This window comes from Lepidochelys kempii, chromosome 27 (assembly GCF_965140285.1).
Source record: "Lepidochelys kempii isolate rLepKem1 chromosome 27, rLepKem1.hap1, whole genome shotgun sequence".
NCBI lineage: Eukaryota > Metazoa > Chordata > Testudines > Cheloniidae > Lepidochelys > Lepidochelys kempii.
This window is the reverse complement of record NC_136406.1, coordinates 9,743,882-9,762,007: the sequence shown is the minus strand read 5'-3', so window position 1 is coordinate 9,762,007 and position 18,126 is coordinate 9,743,882. Positions and strand designations below refer to the sequence as shown.

The 18,126-nt window shown below is 55.2% G+C and overlaps 1 protein-coding gene across 1 annotated transcript in view; it reads right to left on the bottom strand.

Moving 5' to 3' along the window:
• Positions 1 to 18,126, bottom strand: part of KCNH6 (potassium voltage-gated channel subfamily H member 6) — a 101,410-nt gene that overhangs the window by 26,262 nt on the left and 57,022 nt on the right. The window contains exon 4 of the mRNA XM_073326209.2: positions 10,577 to 10,788. Coding sequence (XP_073182310.2) covers positions 10,577 to 10,788 — 212 coding nt within the window. The remainder of the gene's footprint in view (positions 1 to 10,576; positions 10,789 to 18,126) is intronic.

The window sequence follows — 18,126 nt, the reverse complement described above, 5'->3', positions numbered from 1 at the left end:
AGCTCCCCTGCCCTGCTCTCTGAGCCGCCCATACGCTGCTCATGTGCCAAGGTCCGCGTTATCTTTCTCTGCCGGCTTTTGGCAAACACCGCCGGCCCCAGCTTCGGCCTTTTGGTGTCAAGGCTAAAACGAGCCATTTCAACATTAGCCGTGGGAGCCGGGGAAGGAGAAAGGGAGGTTGGCTTGTGGAATTAAAAAGGCTTCTCACTTGGCCAACCCTTCCAAAGGGGATGAATTTGGGGACCCTTCGAACGGAGAACAAAACGTGAGAGAGAAAAACAATCCCCGGACTTACAGCCCAGAGCCAAGCGCCAAGTCCCAGCTAGACTGTGTATCCGTCCAGCCCCTCCAGCTATCCTACCCAGCCAATGCATCTGTCTAGGGAAGGAATCCGGATCATTTACCATCCAGTCATCTGTGGAGCCGATGCACCCATTCACCCTTGCCATTGCTCTATGGGATTTCGAAGGCATCTGCTGCCTTCGTATCCAAGAACCACTGGGTGTGACTCATAAATCTGGAGTAACTTCTCTGACCTTAGTGGGTTGGAGTAACCAAGAGAAGGATGCAGCCAGTGTCTCCTGTTCGCCGGGGGGCCTTGTTTGCTTTTAGCAGCTGTGAGACCCAGACTCCCAGAACCCACAGAACGTCTGGCTGCAGTGTCCCAGAACAGGAGGGGAGAACAATCATGTCTTTCCCCTTCGCCCCTTCAGTCCTGCCTCACTGTATCAAACCAAACCCAGCTCACTCTCCCCGCAGCAGGTCTCTGACTAGCCTGATGCACCCCATGCAGGAGGGGATGCTGAGGCTGCAGTAAGGGGCCCCAGGCAGGGCCAGGAGCTCAAGGCTCGTTCCCAGTTAGAGATTGGTACATTCATCGCAGAAGTGTGTGACTGAACCCTCTGTGGGTTTAAAAGTCCAGGGCACAAGGGAGGCTGGGCTGCTCCATGCCAGCTCCTCACCCTCCCACCTCTGGCCCCGCTTGCAAAGAAAGTTTCTGCCTCTCCAGAGAGCAGGGCTGGCTAGGTCAAGAGGGAGTTGTTTCCAGGGGAAAGGACGGCTCCCCCCCATGCAAAGAAAAGAGCCAGCTGCAAGGAGGCAGCCCCATCCCACCAATGTATCCTGGCTCCCCCCTGGGGGTTTAATTCACTCTAGGGACAAACATCCCCTGGATCCGCTCTCCCCATGGCAATAGCAGGGACTCACTTAACAACCCCCCCATCTCAGCCATCCCCCATCCTGTCCGTTTGTCTCAGTGCTTACCGGCTTCAGCTTCAGTTTCAGACTCATGGTGTGTTGGAAGTAAGGCGGTGTGCGAGCAGGGAGCGAGGCCCAGGCGGGGAGGGAGCTGGGGGGAGAGGAGCCGTGTTCCCCAGCACAGACCTCTGGTGCTTACATCACTCCCCAGGGCAGAGCTGTGATCACACGCGACCCAGCCTCCTCCCCGCCCCGGCCCTACTACCAGTGTCTGCTGCCTGCCAGACAGCGCGGCTTCAACCTGCTAGACAGGGCACTTACCACCCCTGCCTGGCGCCTCTGTGAGGGAATCAGACCCTCCCCTGCACACACGGCGGCTGCCTGGGAACCACCCTGCCCACGGTCAACGCTGCCCTTGTCTCCCTCCGTCCCCATCAGGGCGCGGAAAGGGAGTGGGTGGAACTGACGTGCTGAGGTGCCACTCAGAGCCCCCCCAGTTTAGCTGATGGTCCTCAGGCCTGGCTGGCAGCCCCCCCTTGCTAGCTCAGGATTGGGGAGCAGGCAGTGTGGATCCCAACACCTGACGATGCACCTCAATCCTGACTTCCAGGGTCCCCACACCCAGCTCTGCCAGGGCCTCTCAATCTCGACCTGCAGCCCCCTGCTACCCCAGCCCTGGGCTCCCCACACCCAGCTCTGCAGGTGCCCCTCATTCCCGACCCGCAGCCCCCTGCTACCCCAGCCCTGGGCTCCCCACACCCAGCTCTGCCAGGGCCTCTCAATCTCGACCCGCAGCCCCCTGATATTCCAGCCCTGGGCTCCCCACACCCATCTCTGCCGGTGCCCCTCATTCCCGACCCACAGCCCCCTGCTACCCCAGCCCTGGGCTCCCCACACCCATCTCTGCAGGTGCCCCTCATTCCCGACCCACAGCCCCCTGCTACCCCAGCCCCGGGCTCCCCATACCCAGCTCTGCCAGTGCCCCTCAATCCCGACCCACAGCCCCATTGTCCCAGTCCTGGGCTCCCCACACCCAGCTCTGCCGCTGCCCCTCAACCCCGACCCGCAGCCCCCTGATATTCCAGTCCCGGGCTCCCCACACCCAGCTCTGCCAGTGCCCCTCAATCCCGACCCACAGCCCCGTTGTCCCAGTCCTGGGCTCCTCACACCCAGCTCTGCCACTGCACCTCAGCCCTGATTTGGTGGTGGCTTGGTGATGGGATCAGAGTCTGCTGAAAGCTAGGACGAGAGTACCCAGAATTCCTGTCTCCCTGTTCAATGAGCCAGTATTTGGACCCAGGTCTCCTGTGGTGAAGGCCAGACCAGGGCACCAATAACCCCTTGGCACCTTGTGCTAGGAAGAGGCATTTGGGGCACAGAACAGGCCCCAGGGGACTGAGGATGCTGGAATGCTCTCAGTCTGCTCACGAGCTGGTGCTGGCCAGACCTCGGTGGAGCTGCTGGTGTCCGTGCCTGGAGAAACACCATAGCTGGGGCCCTGGTCTGAGCTCTGTCCCTCTGCACCCCAAGACCCACGATACCCAGGAGTTAAGAGCCTAAATGCCTTTGAGGATCTGGCCCCGAGCCACTGCATCCTCTCCCTGCTGCAGAGGGCAGCCCCCCTGTACCTGCCTCTTCTCCAGGCTGTGCCCCGGCCCCTGCTCACACTGCTGCAGGGCAGTGCCCCGGCGTGGTGGTATACGCGTCGGGGACGGGGTCCTCGGAGACCTGGAGGGAGGCCCACAAGCCACCACAGCTCACAAGAACATGAGAACGGCCACACTGGGCCAAATCAACGGTCCACGGAGCCCAGTATCCTGTCTTCCGACAGTGGCCGGTGACAGATGCTTCAGCTCACAGACCTGGAGCCTGGCCCCTGGGTACTTGGCTCTCCTGAGACTGAGCTCTGCGGGACGGGGGCTTTTCTTACCCCATGTGTCTGTACAGCCTCCAGCAGGATGGGCCCTGATCCTGACCGGGGCCTCCAGTATACACAGGGCCTGATGAGGACCAGCTCCTCCAATGCCTACAACTCCGCCTCCCTGCCTGCCTTGGCCAGGGGGCTTTGTGGCTTCATCTCAGCCAACGGCTCCCAGGAGGAACCCCCTCCAGCGCAGCTCCTACGTCCACCTCCCCCTTCTGCACTCCCATCACCACCTCTGCAACATCATCCTGCCACTCCCCCGCCTTCACCTCTCCTGGCATCCTCTCGCCTTGACTCCTGAAGCTCCCTTCCCTGGGGCCACTCATTGCCACCCTGCCAGTCTCCTGCTGCTGCCAGGCAGGGTCCGGGGAGGGGGGTCTGGTTTGGTCGGGGACAGTCAGGGGGATCAGCTGTGTAAGGACCCCAGTACTGGCATCGGATCACTAGCGCATTTCACACACACCGCCCAACAGCCATCAGAGGGAGACAACTCTTGGCAGGTGCCCTGGAGGCGAAAGACTCTGTCCGATCCCCAGTTCCCTGTGCACACCCACCCTGGCTCCCCATTTCTTGCACAGATTAGTGGCTCCTGCTGTCCCGGGCTCAGGCCACAGGAGCGACCACGGGATGAGGCCAATGTGCTCAGTGCACTTGTAGCCGAAGCAAGCAGTGAGCCCAGATGGGATGAGGTCACGGCTGTCAGGCTGGCCCCTCGCCCGCAATCACATGCTCTGCAGGAGTTGGCCTCTGGCTCACGCAGCTGCTGAGTTGTTACTTACACAGAGGACTAATGGGATTTCACCACCGGCTTTGCCTTGCCCGTGAATTATTTATCGGCCGTAAGTCATGAGCGGGGACTCGGCCAGGGGCATCTCTCCTGGTCCTGAGCGGATGCCCAGGCTGGCCCATGGGAGGCACACGGGGCCCGATTCTCTCTTCCCTTGCACGTGCAGCAGTGCCATGGGGGGGGGGCAGGGGGGACGTCGCCACCGTTGGGGTTTAGCAGCACTTCGTGCTCCCTTTGCACGGGGGGTGGGGGACGAGGCAGCGTGCCGGGCAGCAGGGATGTCCTCAGCACGCTTGCTCGTGAGCAGCTGCTGCGAGCATTTGCGGGTCTGGGCCTGGGTCTAGGGGACACCCTGGGACCCGAGCCAATGGCAGAGCCCCTGGAGCTGGCCAGCGGCAGGCATTAGAGCAGGGCTCATCGGAGCAGGGTCCGGCGGCTCTGAGGGGGCCCACGGGACCCCGCACGCGTGTTCCCTGTGCTGGGAGGCATGGCCGCCACAGCACCAAAGGAGCCACCAGAACAATTCCCCCGGGAGCCCAGCCCAGCTGGGGAAGGGGCTTAGCCCTGGACTGCTCAGCTCTGCTTCCTTTGGATCGCTCCGAGCTTCTTTTCCTGCCTGACCGCTGCCTTCTCTTCCCCATCTCCCACTTTCCGTCTCGTGGCCTGTCAATCTCATGGCCCTCCCCCTGGAATCCACCCCCAGGTCTTTCTCTCCCCTCCGTCCCCTGGCAGGCAGGATCCGGGCACCCCGAATCCCCTATGACCGAGTCACCCTTCGCGCTGACCCAGCCCAGGCTGCAGGAGCTGGGCTGACATTTCAGTGCCTGCCAGCCAAAGGGGTGTGAAAAGCAGCTCCAGAGAAAACAGGAGCTGGTAACCAGGCCTCCCGCAGCCTCTCGCCTGGGCCAGGGGCCTGCAGTGCCAGGTGGACATGGGGAGTGACCGCCACTGGTCTACCTGGGCCTGGCCCCTGTGAAATGGGACAGAGAAAGGGCTGCACCTCAGTGGGCACAAGGCCCCCCAAGCTCTGCTGAACCCCCTCAGTGCTGACCTGCTGCTCCCCTGAGCTCCCCCCAGCCAACTTTGCCAATGTCCCTCTATCCTGGTCTGCCACCCCCCATTATTCCAGCCCCAGGAAGCCCCCATGTGCATCTTGCCACTTGTGCCTAATTAGACAACGGCTCCTATGTGCGAATATGCGTCCCGGGGGGACCCAGACTGAGAGGAGGAGGAGGCTCATCTCACCTGGGATCCAGGCTCACACTAGGAAGTGGGGGGCTCTGCAGAGAAGCAGGCCAAAGCCACGGTCCAGCGCTGCCATTACCCCCATGGACGCTGGGTGTGTGGGGCTGGGGCTAGCCTGAGCGCGCACAGCCAAACCAGGCCCCAAGTCCGGGCCAGTGGTTAGAACAGGAGGCTGGAAGTCAGGACTTCTGGGTTCTTTTCTCCCTTCTGAGAGGAAAGTAGGATTTTGAGGTTGCAGCAGGCGGGCTGGGGGCTAGGATTCCTGGGTTCCTTGCCCAGCTCTGGGGGGTGGAACGGTGTCTAGTGGTTAAATACGGTGCTCAGGGGGGTCGAGATCCACCCAGAACCCAGCCAGCATGGAGATTTAAGGGGAGGGGGGAACGGACGTGGATCCATGCCAGGGACTGGGGGGAGTGCACAGGCTCGATGCTGGCCATCCCGCCTGCAGCAGGGACCTGTCAGCTTCAATCCCATCACCTCCCGCTGCCTAATGACCCAGTATCGACAGGCAGCGGGTCCTGTGCGCACACAGCTTCCAAAGTCAATGCACTGCTTGGGGTGGAGGCTTTTAGGGGAAGCAGGAAAGGGGAGAACTGTGCCCCTTGAGACATTCCTAGAGGCTTGGTGGGGGAAGGGGGTGCCAGGAGAGGCTCCTCTCCCAAATGCCAGCATTTGTCAGCTAGTTTAAGGGCACATTACCAACCCCTCTGGGGCCTAGTGGATTGAACACCCGGCTGGGAATCAGCATGGTGGGTTTTTTTTAAACTAACTCCAGCAGGGGAGTGGGGTCTAGTGGTTACAACATGGGACTAGAAGGAAGGAGGCCTGGGCTCCGTTCCTGCTTCTGAGAGTGGGAATGGGATTGGGTGGTTAAAGCTGGAGTCTGCAAGTCAGGATTCCTTTCCCAGCTCAGAGAGAGAACGTTGTCTAGTGGTTAAAGCAGGCGACCTGGGGGCCTTGGCTGCTGGTGTCCTTTTCTAGGTTTGTGAGGCAGGTTTGCATAGTAGATGGAGCCTGGGCCCATGGAGTCAGGATTCCTGGATGTTGTTCCTGGCTCTGCCAGAGACTTCCTGCATTACTTTTGGACAAGGCACTTGTGCTCCCTGTGCCTCAGTTTCCCCATCTGTAAAAGGGTGATAATGAGACTGACCCTTTGGGAGCACCTTCCAGACACTCAAGAAGAGACAGGCCCTAACCCAAGGAGCTCACAGGCTAAGGAGCCTTGCAAGATCCTTGGATGCAATGTGCTCTCTAGGTTCAAAGTATAACAAACAGTAATGCTGCTATACAGTTATTAATAATAATTATTACTCCCACACTACCCCCTGGGTAATATCTGCTTTCACTCCCACTGTCCCGTCTGCACTCCACATCAGAGCAATTCTTAGCGACTTTTAGTTCATTCAGTTAAACTCAAATAACATCCTGTGTGATTCTTTAAAACCATTGTCTTTTATTTGCTTAGGAGGCAGACCCTAGCCTGGCAGCCAGTCCTGCACTCGTCCCCCGGTTCCCTGTCTCTCTTACGGTGGGTCCTGAATCCTGGGGATTGACAGCCCTTGTATAATTTGCACCCTAGTTAGTGATTCTGCGATGGTTATTCTCAGTGTCTAATCCCTTCTTGGCACCTACTGAGCTATTAGCCTCAATCACATCCTGCAGCAGAGAGTTCCACAGGTGACCCAAAGACCTTCCAGAATAAAAAATGTGGGGCAAAATCCTACCTTGCTTTGCACAGGTGATCTGGGGGGCAGGGAAAGGCTGCAGGGAGCCCCTCTGCATGAGCAGGGCACAAGTGGGACCTACAGCAACATTCAGGGGCTCTGGCTGACACCCACCAGTTCCACACCCCCAGAGATGCGGCTTGTTTTGTGTGTTCTGCCATGAGGTGGCATTGCCCCTGAGCCCATCCCTCCCAAGCCATCCAGGAACATAAGAACGGCCAGACTGGGTCAGACCAAAGGTCCATCGAGCCCAGTGTCCTGTCTTCCGACAGTGGCCAGTGCCAGGTGCCCCAGAGGGAATGAACAGAACAGGTCATCATCAAGTGATCCATCCCCTATCGCTCATTCCCAGCTTCTGGCAAACAGAGGCTAGGGACACTATCCCTGTCCATCCTGGCTAATAGCCATTGATGGACCTACATTCCATGAATTTACCTAGTTCCTTTTTGAACCCTGTTATAGTCTTGGCCTTCACAACATCCTCTGGCAAAGAGTTCCACAGGTTGACTGTGTGTAGTGTGAAGAAATACTTCCTTTTGGTTTGTTTTAAACCTGCTGTCTATTAATTTCATTTGGTGACTCCTAGTTCGTGTGTTATGAGGAGGAGTAAATAACACTTCCTTATCTACTTTCTCCACCCAGTCATGATTTTATAGACCTCTATCATATCCCCCCCTCAGTCGTCTCTTTTCCAAGCTGAAAAGCCCCAGTTGTATTAATCTCTCCTCATAAAGGCAGCCATTCCAGACCCCTAATCATTTTTGTTGCCCTTTTCCGAAACTTTTCCAATTCCAATAGATCTTTTTTGAGATAAAGCGACCACATCTGCACGCGGTATTCAAGATGGGAGTGTACCATGGATTTATACAGAGGCAACATGATATTTTCTGGCCTATTATCTATCCCTTTCTTGATGATGCCCAACATTCTGTTCGCCTTTTTGACGGCCGCTGCACATTGAATGGATGTTTTCAGAGAACTGTCCACAATGACTCCAAGATCTCTCTCTTGAGTGGTCACAGCTAATTTAGACCCCATCGTTTTATACGTATGGTTGGGATTATGTTTTCCAATGTCCATTACTTTGCATTTATCAACATTGAATTTCATCTGCCATTTTGTTGCCCAGTCCCCCAGTTTTGAGAGATGCGTTTGTAGCTCTTCCCAGTCTGCCTGGGACTTAACTCTCTTGAGTAGTTTTGTATCATCTGCAAATTTTGCCACCTCACTGTTCACCAGTTTTCCCAGATCGTTTATGAAAATGTTGAATAGGTCTGGGCCCAGTACAGACCCCTGGGGGACACCACTATTTACCTCTCTCCATTCTGAAGACCTTCTGCTCTTCCACTAGTGCCTTTCTGCAGGTCTCATTCCCTGAGCCATTTACTTCTGCGGGTGGAAGCGGGAATCCCTGCAGTTCGGCATCTTAAGGCCACGGCGGATACCAGGGATGTGCGATCTCAGTCTATGCATTAGAGGCTCCCTGGAGCCAGGCTCTCTGCTGTCTGACAGATCTACCCCTAGGCGGGAAGGAGGCAGCTGGGTATTTCCCAGTTAATGTAACCCCCCCACCCCTCTGCGCCCCCTTCCCTTCCAAGGAGCCTGGAAGATGGAAACACCATCACCTTGCGCAGCGTCCCATGTGGTGAAGGGACACTGCCACCTGGTGACTGCCGGAGCAACCACCAGCCCCTGTGCTTGCAGGTGTCCCCTCCACCAATTCCTGCAGTCAGCGCGCAGAAAGGAGACCTCCACAGCCCACGCAAAGACGTCGGCTGGGGCGGATCTCCCGAAGAGTGGGGGTAAGGGACAGCCTTGCCGAAGGCAGGTACATCCCTTTCCCCCTGCAGCTGGGTAGAAAAACCTGCCAGACCTTGGGCCTATTCCACAGGAAGAAAAAAGAAAGTTAATCTGACTTATTTCAGGGGTGCACGAATGACGATGCAGACTTCACTCACACACGCACCATGTGGGTCTGCCCCCCCCCCCGCACTCCCATTGCTGCTGAGACACAAAGAGTTTTCACCCAGGAAAAACGACACTCTTGTCGGGGAGGTTTGCTGCCGAGACGAACAGCTTTTTGGCTCCAGGGAAGAACGATGGTGTCGTGCCAGCCAACAGCAAGGGAGAGCCCCGCAGCTGGCATCAATCCACAAAGGGTTCCCCGGAGCGACGCTGCTTTATGCCAGCTAGGATCTGGCCCACTCCCTTCGCCAAAGCTCTGCTGATTTCCACCAGTGGAGGGCCGGGCCCACAGGCTCGGGCTGAGCTGTTCTGTACCTAGCCTGAGCCCAAACACCTCCCAGCCAGCCACCGAGCAGAAGGAAGAGAGGGAGGGTGGGGGAGGTGGTGATTACTATGGGCTAGATCATAACTGCCAACTGCCCCAGCGAGTCCCCATTGCATCCCTGCTTCCCCCTTGCTCTGGGGGAGGAGGAATTACTTCAACCCTTTGGTCAAGCAGCTCCCGCCTTTCATATGCCCACCAGCTATGGGCCAGGGCTCCTCCTAGTCCCTGCCCCTCTCTGCCCTACGGCCCCACGCCTCAGATGCTTGTAGCGGAGGGTGAAAGGCAAGTAGTAGCCACAATCCGAGCAGAGGAGTAAGGGAGAATCGACCACCCTGTGATTCCCCTGCATGGCGGAGGAGGGCAATGACAATCTAGCCCTGTGTGAACCCTAGTGACTATGCCCCCAAACAGTGACAGCAACCCCACCGCACAACCTCCCCTGCACGGTGGCTCCTAGTCACGATGGGGATTGCCCTACAGCAGCCCCTCTAGGCTGGACAGACAGACAGTGTCATGGCCAGCATCCTGCAGACGCTGGTTTTCTGGGGTTAAAAACACGTCAGAATGTGTTTGGAGCCCATCTGGGCCACAATCTCTTGTTCTCTGCCATGAGCGAGGGAAGCCCTCTGGAGAGCCACACGCATGCACTGGGAACAGCTTTCAGTGGGGCTGCCCTGGGGGAGCCCAGGTGCAAAGAGAGAAGCATGGACAAACAGAGTGAAATGCTGCCAGCTGGGTGTGTCCGTCCCCAGCCCCGGCTGTGCCGGAGGGGAGATGAGGAACTGAATACCAAGCATGCAGGGACCCTGCCCTGTCCCCACTCAGCTGCTCCTTCAAATGCGTGAATCTCCCCCTACCCCGCGGCTGTTCCACAAACGATCGCGAGTGTCCCCACTACACTATGGACAATGGGGAACGGCCTCCAGGATCCCGACTTCTCCCCACAGGAGACGTAGTCTGGCCAGGGAGGCCAGCCCACAAGGGAGAAAGGGGACCTGAGACACAGCTCCCAGGAGGCAATGTGGCCCTGCAGAGAAATGCAGTTTAACATTGAATTGACCCCAAGGCGACACATTTTGCCATTTCCAACTCGAAACTTTTCGTTCAGTGAAAAATCTCAAGATTTCAACATTTGGACCCGCAAAAGAAAAAAAAAGTCATCAAAATATTGCAATTTGTTGTGGGACAGAAATTCCCATTTTCGCTCTGCTCTGCAAAGTAATCTGCCCCTCCCCTCCAAATCTGCTCCAGAAACTAGTGGGATCTGCCCCTCCCCTCCAAATCTGCTCCACGAATTAGCATGCACACCCACCCTCACCCCATGCCTGCTCCACGAATTAGCACAATCATTCCCTCCACCTCCCAGGAGTGCCCCTGGCTTGGGGAGAATGCCCCTCTGCCCCCTGTACCTGTGTGACTTTCTCGGTGACGTTCTGCGTGCGCTCCGTCACCTTGTGGGGTGCGATGATCTCGATCTCAGTGGTGGAGCCCGAGCGGTGCTTCTCCAGGTTGAACTCCACAAAGTTGAGGGTGAACTGCGGGATCTGGCTGATGGTGCGGTACCTCATGAGGTCGGAGTCCGAGGTGGAGTTCTGGGGGTTGGGCTTGGCTTGGGAGGCCTCTGGAACAAATTCAGGAAGGAGAGAAACGCTCAGGAGAGCGACAAAAACAACAATTAACCATCAGCGTTCTAGTCTCTGTGGACAAGGGAGCCCAGGATAAGCCATCTGAGAGAACCTGTCTGGAGAGACAACGCTATTGCAAAGGGCCCATTTTGCCTTGGTACCCAAACACAAAGGTCAAAATTCTCCAAAGCCACTCGTGATCTCGGGTGCCCAACTTGAGGCACCTGAAAGGGGCTTGCTTTTCAGAAAGAGCTGAGAACCCACCCCCTAAAAACAAAGCCCCTTTCAGGTGTCTCAAGCTTGGTGCCGAAAAATGGTGGATCCCTAGTCACTGCTAAGGCCCAGGCCAATTGGCCTGGATTCTGATAGCCATTGGTGGGGGCCGACGCTGCAGTGGCAGGATACGAATGTAAACAGAATCCAGAAAACTGTCAAAGCCTAAAATTACAGATGGGGCCCATCAGGCCGCGGGCCTCCACCGGCAAGACTCTTGAGGCTTTTACCTCAGCTTCTCCTGCCCTCTGAGCTGGGTTGGCTGTTCGTCCTGGCTCCTCAAACTAACATCTCCTTGAGGGACGGGGAATTGAGTGCTGCTTTGGCAGGGCAAAGAGAGCACAGATGGAGTCCTACGATCTGCCCCCAAAGCCGTACCACATCCCATCCAATCCATCCCCATGGCCCATGGGCCAGGGCAGGATTGTTCCCTGTGGGGTATTTTCCTAGCATTCTTCCAGTCTAGTTTAATGTTCTAGGCATTAAGGCTTCTACCCCTTTCCCTGGGACATGATTCTCCAGCCCAGTGGATCTCACCAGCAGGTCATTTTTCCTAAAACACCCTCAATTTTTCAAATACAAACAGCTTACGTGTCAACCTTCCTTCATTCCATCCCCTGTTCTCCCCAGCCTTATTTGTCTCCTTCCCCAGCTCCTTTGGGTTTACAACCTTTCAGTATTTGTGGACTCTCATGTTCCCTTCCCTGACCGTGGCTTAGCCAAGCGGCACATATTCAGCTCATTCCAGTTTTCCTCCTCAATAGATCCCTCCAGCCTGCTGACCGTTTTAGTTTCTCTTCTCTGGTCCCCAACCTATTGGCCAGTATCTTTCTTATGAGAACGAGGAGCCCAGAAACGAACACAAAACTGCAGCTGCATTTGTCCCAGAGCCTTACAGAGAAGGACTAATTCTTCCCTGCCTCAATGCCTGATATCTCTGCACCCGCAGCCCCAAAGTGCACTGGCCTTCTTTGAGACATAGCAAACTCCTGTCTATTTTATTGTCCACTCTCACCTCAAGGGGCCAGAGGGTCGAAAGAACAAAACAAGGGTGGGACTGCCCTACCCTTAGTCCCAGTGAAGTCAATGGGAAAGCTCCCACTGACATCAATGGGAACAGAGGTAGGCCAATGCTGACAGCTTAGAAAAATCCCACCTGAAGTGGGGAAGATTTTCACACATGCTCAGCACACTGAGCACCTGTTGGGTGTTGAGCTCTTCTGAAAGTCTAGATACAGGGATCACACTGGGGGCTGTTGAGCAAATCTGGCCTCATTTAGGAGGCTAAAGCTCTTCAGAAAATCCAGCTCCGATTGTGGGTGCTGGGCACTTAAAAATGTGTCTCTGAGCTATTGAAAACCTAGGCCTGAGGCCTGTCTCAGCTTTACTTCTCCCCAGCTCTCTATCTCCCATCACGTGACTATATGATGAATTCTTTCTGCCCCAGTGTATCCACTTTGCTTTTTTTCTTTAATTCAGGCTCTTTCAGCCACCTTTCTAGGTCTCTCCGGATTATTGCTCTGTCCTCTCTGCATGTCTCCAGTAGAGCCGGTTGGACATTTTTCGTGAAACGTCTTTTTGTTTTTTAAAGTCAGAAAATGCCGATTTGCCAAACCCAAAACTCACTGCAGAGAAGTGCCAGCTTCGAGGACGTTTTGGTCCAGGCTGGCATTTCTGGTACGATGGAGAGGGACCCATACCAGTGGTCAGGGCACACGCCTGGCATGCGGGGGATCCAGTGTCAAGGCCCTGCTCCGAATCAGCTGCCCGCTGAGTGCCCGAACCATGGAGCTCTTGGCTCTGCCGGCATGGCTCTCTCTCATGTTTGGTTCCAATGCCGAGCGAAACACATTTCAAAACCTTGATATTTTTCATGAAATCTGCAATGCCTCCCGATTCAGTATCCTCTGCAAAGGTCAATGACACGCCGTGACCATGGTGATGGGATTTCCGGATTAAATACTTGGGCCCTCATCCTCAGAACATGAAGATTATATGTATTACATCTACCGTATTCACTCATCTAAACTCACTCCTCCCCCTTTGGGAGCAGTGGGACCGGAGTCAGGAAAGAGCCTGGAAGGGTTTGGACATGGCGGATTTACAGTGCAGATCGGTTCACTCAGAGACTGTCACACACAGACCTAGATCATCAAAGGTATACAGGCGCCTAACTCCCATTGGTTTCAATGATTTCAACTCCCATTGGTGTCAGTGGGACTTAGGTGCCTAAATCCATTTCGGGAATGGCTGTAGACACACAGCCAGATCTACAGGCCAAGACACATCCAGAGATCCCCGCACTTGGAAACATACTGGAGTCAGTTTATGCTCTGGGAGACACCCCCCTTACCGCTGCTTCTTTAAGGCAACGTAGGGAAAAACTCCCCCAGGGACCCTCAGAGCAGATGAGAGGAAGGCCCGTCTGCTGGAAGAGTTTTGCACCACCTCCCCATTGGTAGCGACACATCTGCTTGTGCTTTTCCCCTACCTGAGTTTGCCCTCCTCTCCCTGAATTTTCTCTGGAACTCAGACCTGGTGACCTCAAAGTTGTCCAAGGAGGAGACCCTGCGGAGGCTGCCCCCAGGGTGAAGCCGAACCAAGCCCCAAGCAGCTTCGGACCCCAGTGGGCCCAGGAAGGGAGGCTCTCGTTTCGGGGACGAGTGATGCACGGTGGGGATGGCCTCCAGGCTCGGCCTGCTCTCCTTTTCCAGGAGGGACTCGGTCTCTGACTGGACACAGTTCTCCTTGGGAGGAGTCTTCAAGTCCCTCAGAATCAGGGAGTCGCCCCTGGGCTTGAAGACAGCCAGGAGAGAGCGTTTGGTTAGGAGGAGCCCTGGAATGCTGAGGCGGGAGGGGAGTAGGGTCAGGAAAGAGGAAAGACAGAGGGCTGGGTAGCGCTGCCGTGTCGTGGGTTAAGCTCCCACTGGGACCGGAACTGAGCACACCTTGTTACATGACTAATGGAATCCCACTAGCCTTAAGAGCCTACGAGCCCCGACTCCATGTACGACTGCGGGACCCACCAACAACATCCTGTTCCGTTAAGCCTGGCTGAGCATGGGGTAGCTTGCAAGGTATTGCTGAGCCACTAGCAGATAGGAAACAGGCTGGAGCAGGAGAAAAAGAGGAAACCCCAGAAGTGGATTTACCTGGCATTCGGTGGCTTCGATTCACAGTGTTTCTAGGACCTAAGGCATGAGAGTGAAAAGCTAAACACGCCCTTTTCTCTCCCCACTGCCTGCTGAGGGAGTTTAAAGAACCAAGGGTGGTTCAATGTACAAAGTCCTTCACCTGTGGTTGACAGCGGCTGCCTAATCCACACCAGAGACAAGATCCTGCCACTGGGGAAACTGCTGGACATGCAGATTCAGTTATTCGCAGGCTTTCCTGTCCCACCCTCTCCTCGGTGCCTGCTAAACTCCGTTTTTTGGACACTGAGGCAAGGTCTCCTGACTTAAGAGACGCCTATAATGACAAGCCTGAAAAACAACCAACCCCCAGCTCGGAACGCACGTGGCATGAAATCTCAGCACCCCAGAAGTGTCGCGTTTCTGTCAATGTGCCCAACAGAGACCAGGTCCCAAGGATTTAAGGACTTTCCCGCAGTCAGCCAGGGTAAAAAGCCCAAATTGCACATTTCAGGCTCTCGCAGGGTTTGGCTACCAGGAATGCGGTGATGTCCGTGACTCTTCTGAGGGAAACCAACCTAACCCCACCTCACCCCAAACACCCTGCCAAAGTACTGGCAGTAGCTCAACCCTGCTTTGTCCGCAGAGATTCTGCACAGGCCCCGCCAGGCCCTTCGCCAGGCTGCTGGCCTCTCTCACCACGCTGGTCCTCAAAAACCTTCACTGAGCTTCTGATTGAGCTGCACGTTTATTCTGAAGCTCACAGCCTGTTCTGGCTTAGCAAAATGGATCACAGCGATCTGAATTTTATTACCTCCAACTCTTTTGCTGATGGCCCCTTTGCTCTTGCTCGGCAACTGTCACTCAGGGAAGGCTCCACTCAAGGCAACAGAAAGTCAACTTGTCCCAGGGGCACTTGGCAACACTCCAGATGTCTTCTACGTGGACATACTTAGAGCTTTTGACAGCCCAGCAGGAATTGTCTACCTGTATGTACCTATGACCTTTGACAGCCCACCAGGTGCATTTTACCCAAAACGTACCTACAACAACAACTAATAGAGCCGCTGTATTCTCTCTTGACAGACCAAGTACACTTGACAGCACACCGAGCACCTTGTATCAGGAGATACGTAAAGCATTTGGCAGCCCAGCAGGTGCCTTCTACCTAGACGTATCTAGAACGTTTGGCTGCACATGTGCTTGCTACTTGTACATACCTGGAACATTTGCAGCAGTCAAGAGGATAATGAGAACGGCAATCTCTTAAAAAGTTCTAATACTAACAGACCAAGAACTTTTTCCCTACCCCATTAAGTCGATGCAGTCATGATTGTTGCTGTCCCTAATGCATAGGGACAACATAATCTTTGCTGGTACAATAGTGGGGAAGAGCTGGACAAGATGACTCGATAGAATGTATTTGAAACTCCGGGCTCATGATAATGCATGGGGGTGACACAAGGATTGGCAGGAAAATTTTACGAGATGTGTAATTTCAAGGAATATTTGCACCAAAATTCTGGAGTTTTGCCCATTGATTTCTACCAGATCCATGCAGGTCCCAGTGCCACCATCTCAAGCCAGTGCTATGTCCTATCTTAAGAGCAGTGTATCTGTGCAATCTTTCCGGGCTTTCTTTCCTACCCAAAGGGTTCTAGAATCTGTTAACACTTCGACAAAGAAAGTCCTAACGAGCTAGCCCCTACCCCTAATCCAAACGCTGGGGGTTCCAAAAGCCATTCCTCACTGCTGCACTAAACTCTGTTGCCAGCTGAGGGCAGTGGTATGAAGGCGTGGGTGTGAATGCACAACATGTGCGGTTGTACGTATGTACGTACCGCTTCTTTCTCCTGGCTGGAAACAGAGCTGTTCAACTGTGCATCACAGGCTACATACTGCCAGCAGCTAATGGAGATTCTCCTTTAGTTCTAGTGGTCAGGGCTGGAGCTCTGAACGCAGAAGGTTCTCGGGTCTGTCCCCACTGAAGTTCCGAGCCTCAAAGGCAACAACCACAAAGTCCCTTTGGCTCTGCGTTTAACCATTAAGAGACAGAGCCACTAAATTCAGATACTGCACCAGCCACAGCAGCTACTGACGGGGGCAGGGTGGGGAGAGCCAAGGAAGAGCGCTGGGTCCTGTCCTAATGTATCAGCTTATATCGTACAAAGTCTATGGTTACCTTTCCATAGTCAATGGCTACTCCATCAAACTCACTGGTGGGCAGAGATTTCCGCTGGATTTTGAGTCGCCGCAGGGACGGGAGACTAAACTTCAACCTCTTACCTTGACCTTGTTAAAAAGAAAAACACAAACAAAACACAAGAGACACAGATGTAACCTAGCTGCACATGAAGCCAGGTGCCCTGAGCAAAGCAGGTGGGGGCCCGGGGGGCCAGGGCCAGGGATACAGCCGAGCTGTGCTCAGCCACAGGGAGGCGCCCATGTGGTTGGCCTGATAGGACTGCTGCCTATGGCTGTGATGAACACTCAACTGCTCTGGATTCAGCTGTCCATTCTAGTGTCTGGCTAGCAGGGGCAGAATCGACAGGCGGCGAGGCTGGGCCATCCCCGTGCCTGCCAATGGTAACATTAGGTCGCTACCAGTCCAGGATTGCCTTGGATGGGTGTCCTAGAGAGGAACGGTTCTGTAGCCCAGCCCCCCGGCTGCCTGGACCCAGCCGTCACCCAGTCCAGTGCTTAATTTGTGCCAGGGCTTAGCCCCGGCACCTCTGTGGCAGTTCTTAGCCCCGGCACCTCTGGGCTTGCTGCATCAGTTCTGAAAGTAAATCATTGCTTGAGCCTCTACACCTCTTTCATTACAAATTAAGCACGGACCCAGTCCCTACACTATGCCACAGAGACCAACTCCTGGACATTCACCATGATCAGCTGGGATCCCACAGTGAAATCCAAGTTTCTTAGTGCCATGCAAGGCCACACGGAGAATTTCACTGGTGACAGGACCCAGAGCTCTGAGCACTGGCTCCATCCCACCTCTGTGTCCAGCTTATAAACCCAAATGCCTCTCCTTAGCGGGGTGGGCACATCAGGTCACCCTTTCTCCTGGTGCAGTCAGACCTCATGGGACCTTCTCCCAACCCCTGCCAGTTAGAGGAGAATCCTAGTGTGGATTCTCTCCCCCAGGGAAGTGCTAACACTTGCCCTGATTTATTTGTTCTATGTTTGACTACTGTGTCCCGCCCAAGCTGGGAAATATACAGCTGAGATTTCCAATACCATCTAAGGGATTTGGACAGAATGGGAGTGGAGCGTCTAAATCTCCCAGGTGGGCTTTGGAAATCAGCCTCTAAAGTTACCACACCCCAAAACGACATTAGAAGAACATCAGTCAGATTGCAAAGCCAAGCGTGCCAAAGCTGGGGATTGCTAGAGTTAAGGTTGCCCGGACCCATGCCTGAGCTCCCTGCTATTAATGCCCAGGCAATGAGGAGGAGGAAGCTGCTGGATCGGAGTGCGGAGGGGATACAAGCCGTCTCTGGGAAAGGAGCAGGGGGGAGTAGATTGGAGCAAGGGGTGTGGGAAGGCAGGAGGACTGGCAGTGGAGGCTGGCAGTAGGGAGAGGCAAACTGGGAGTAGGAGTTGGGATGGGTGTAAACTGGGATTGGCTGGGCAAAGAGATTGGGGAAAGGACCTGGGGGGACCCTGAGATTGGAGGAGCTCAGGGAGGGCAACTGGGAGGCAGTAGGCCTGGGGGATGTGGGTACGGGCAGGAAAAGGTGACTAGAGGCCAGCGGGGAAAGAGAGAAATAGCTTAGATTAGGAGCTGGGAGAGGGAAAATGGGACTGGCTCAGCCAGGAGACTGGGTTGGGAAGCAGAGGGGAAGAGGGGGACTGGGAATCTGGAGCAGGAGACTAGGCCTAGCTAGGTAAGAAGAATGGGGCTGGGATAAAGATCCCAGGGTGGGG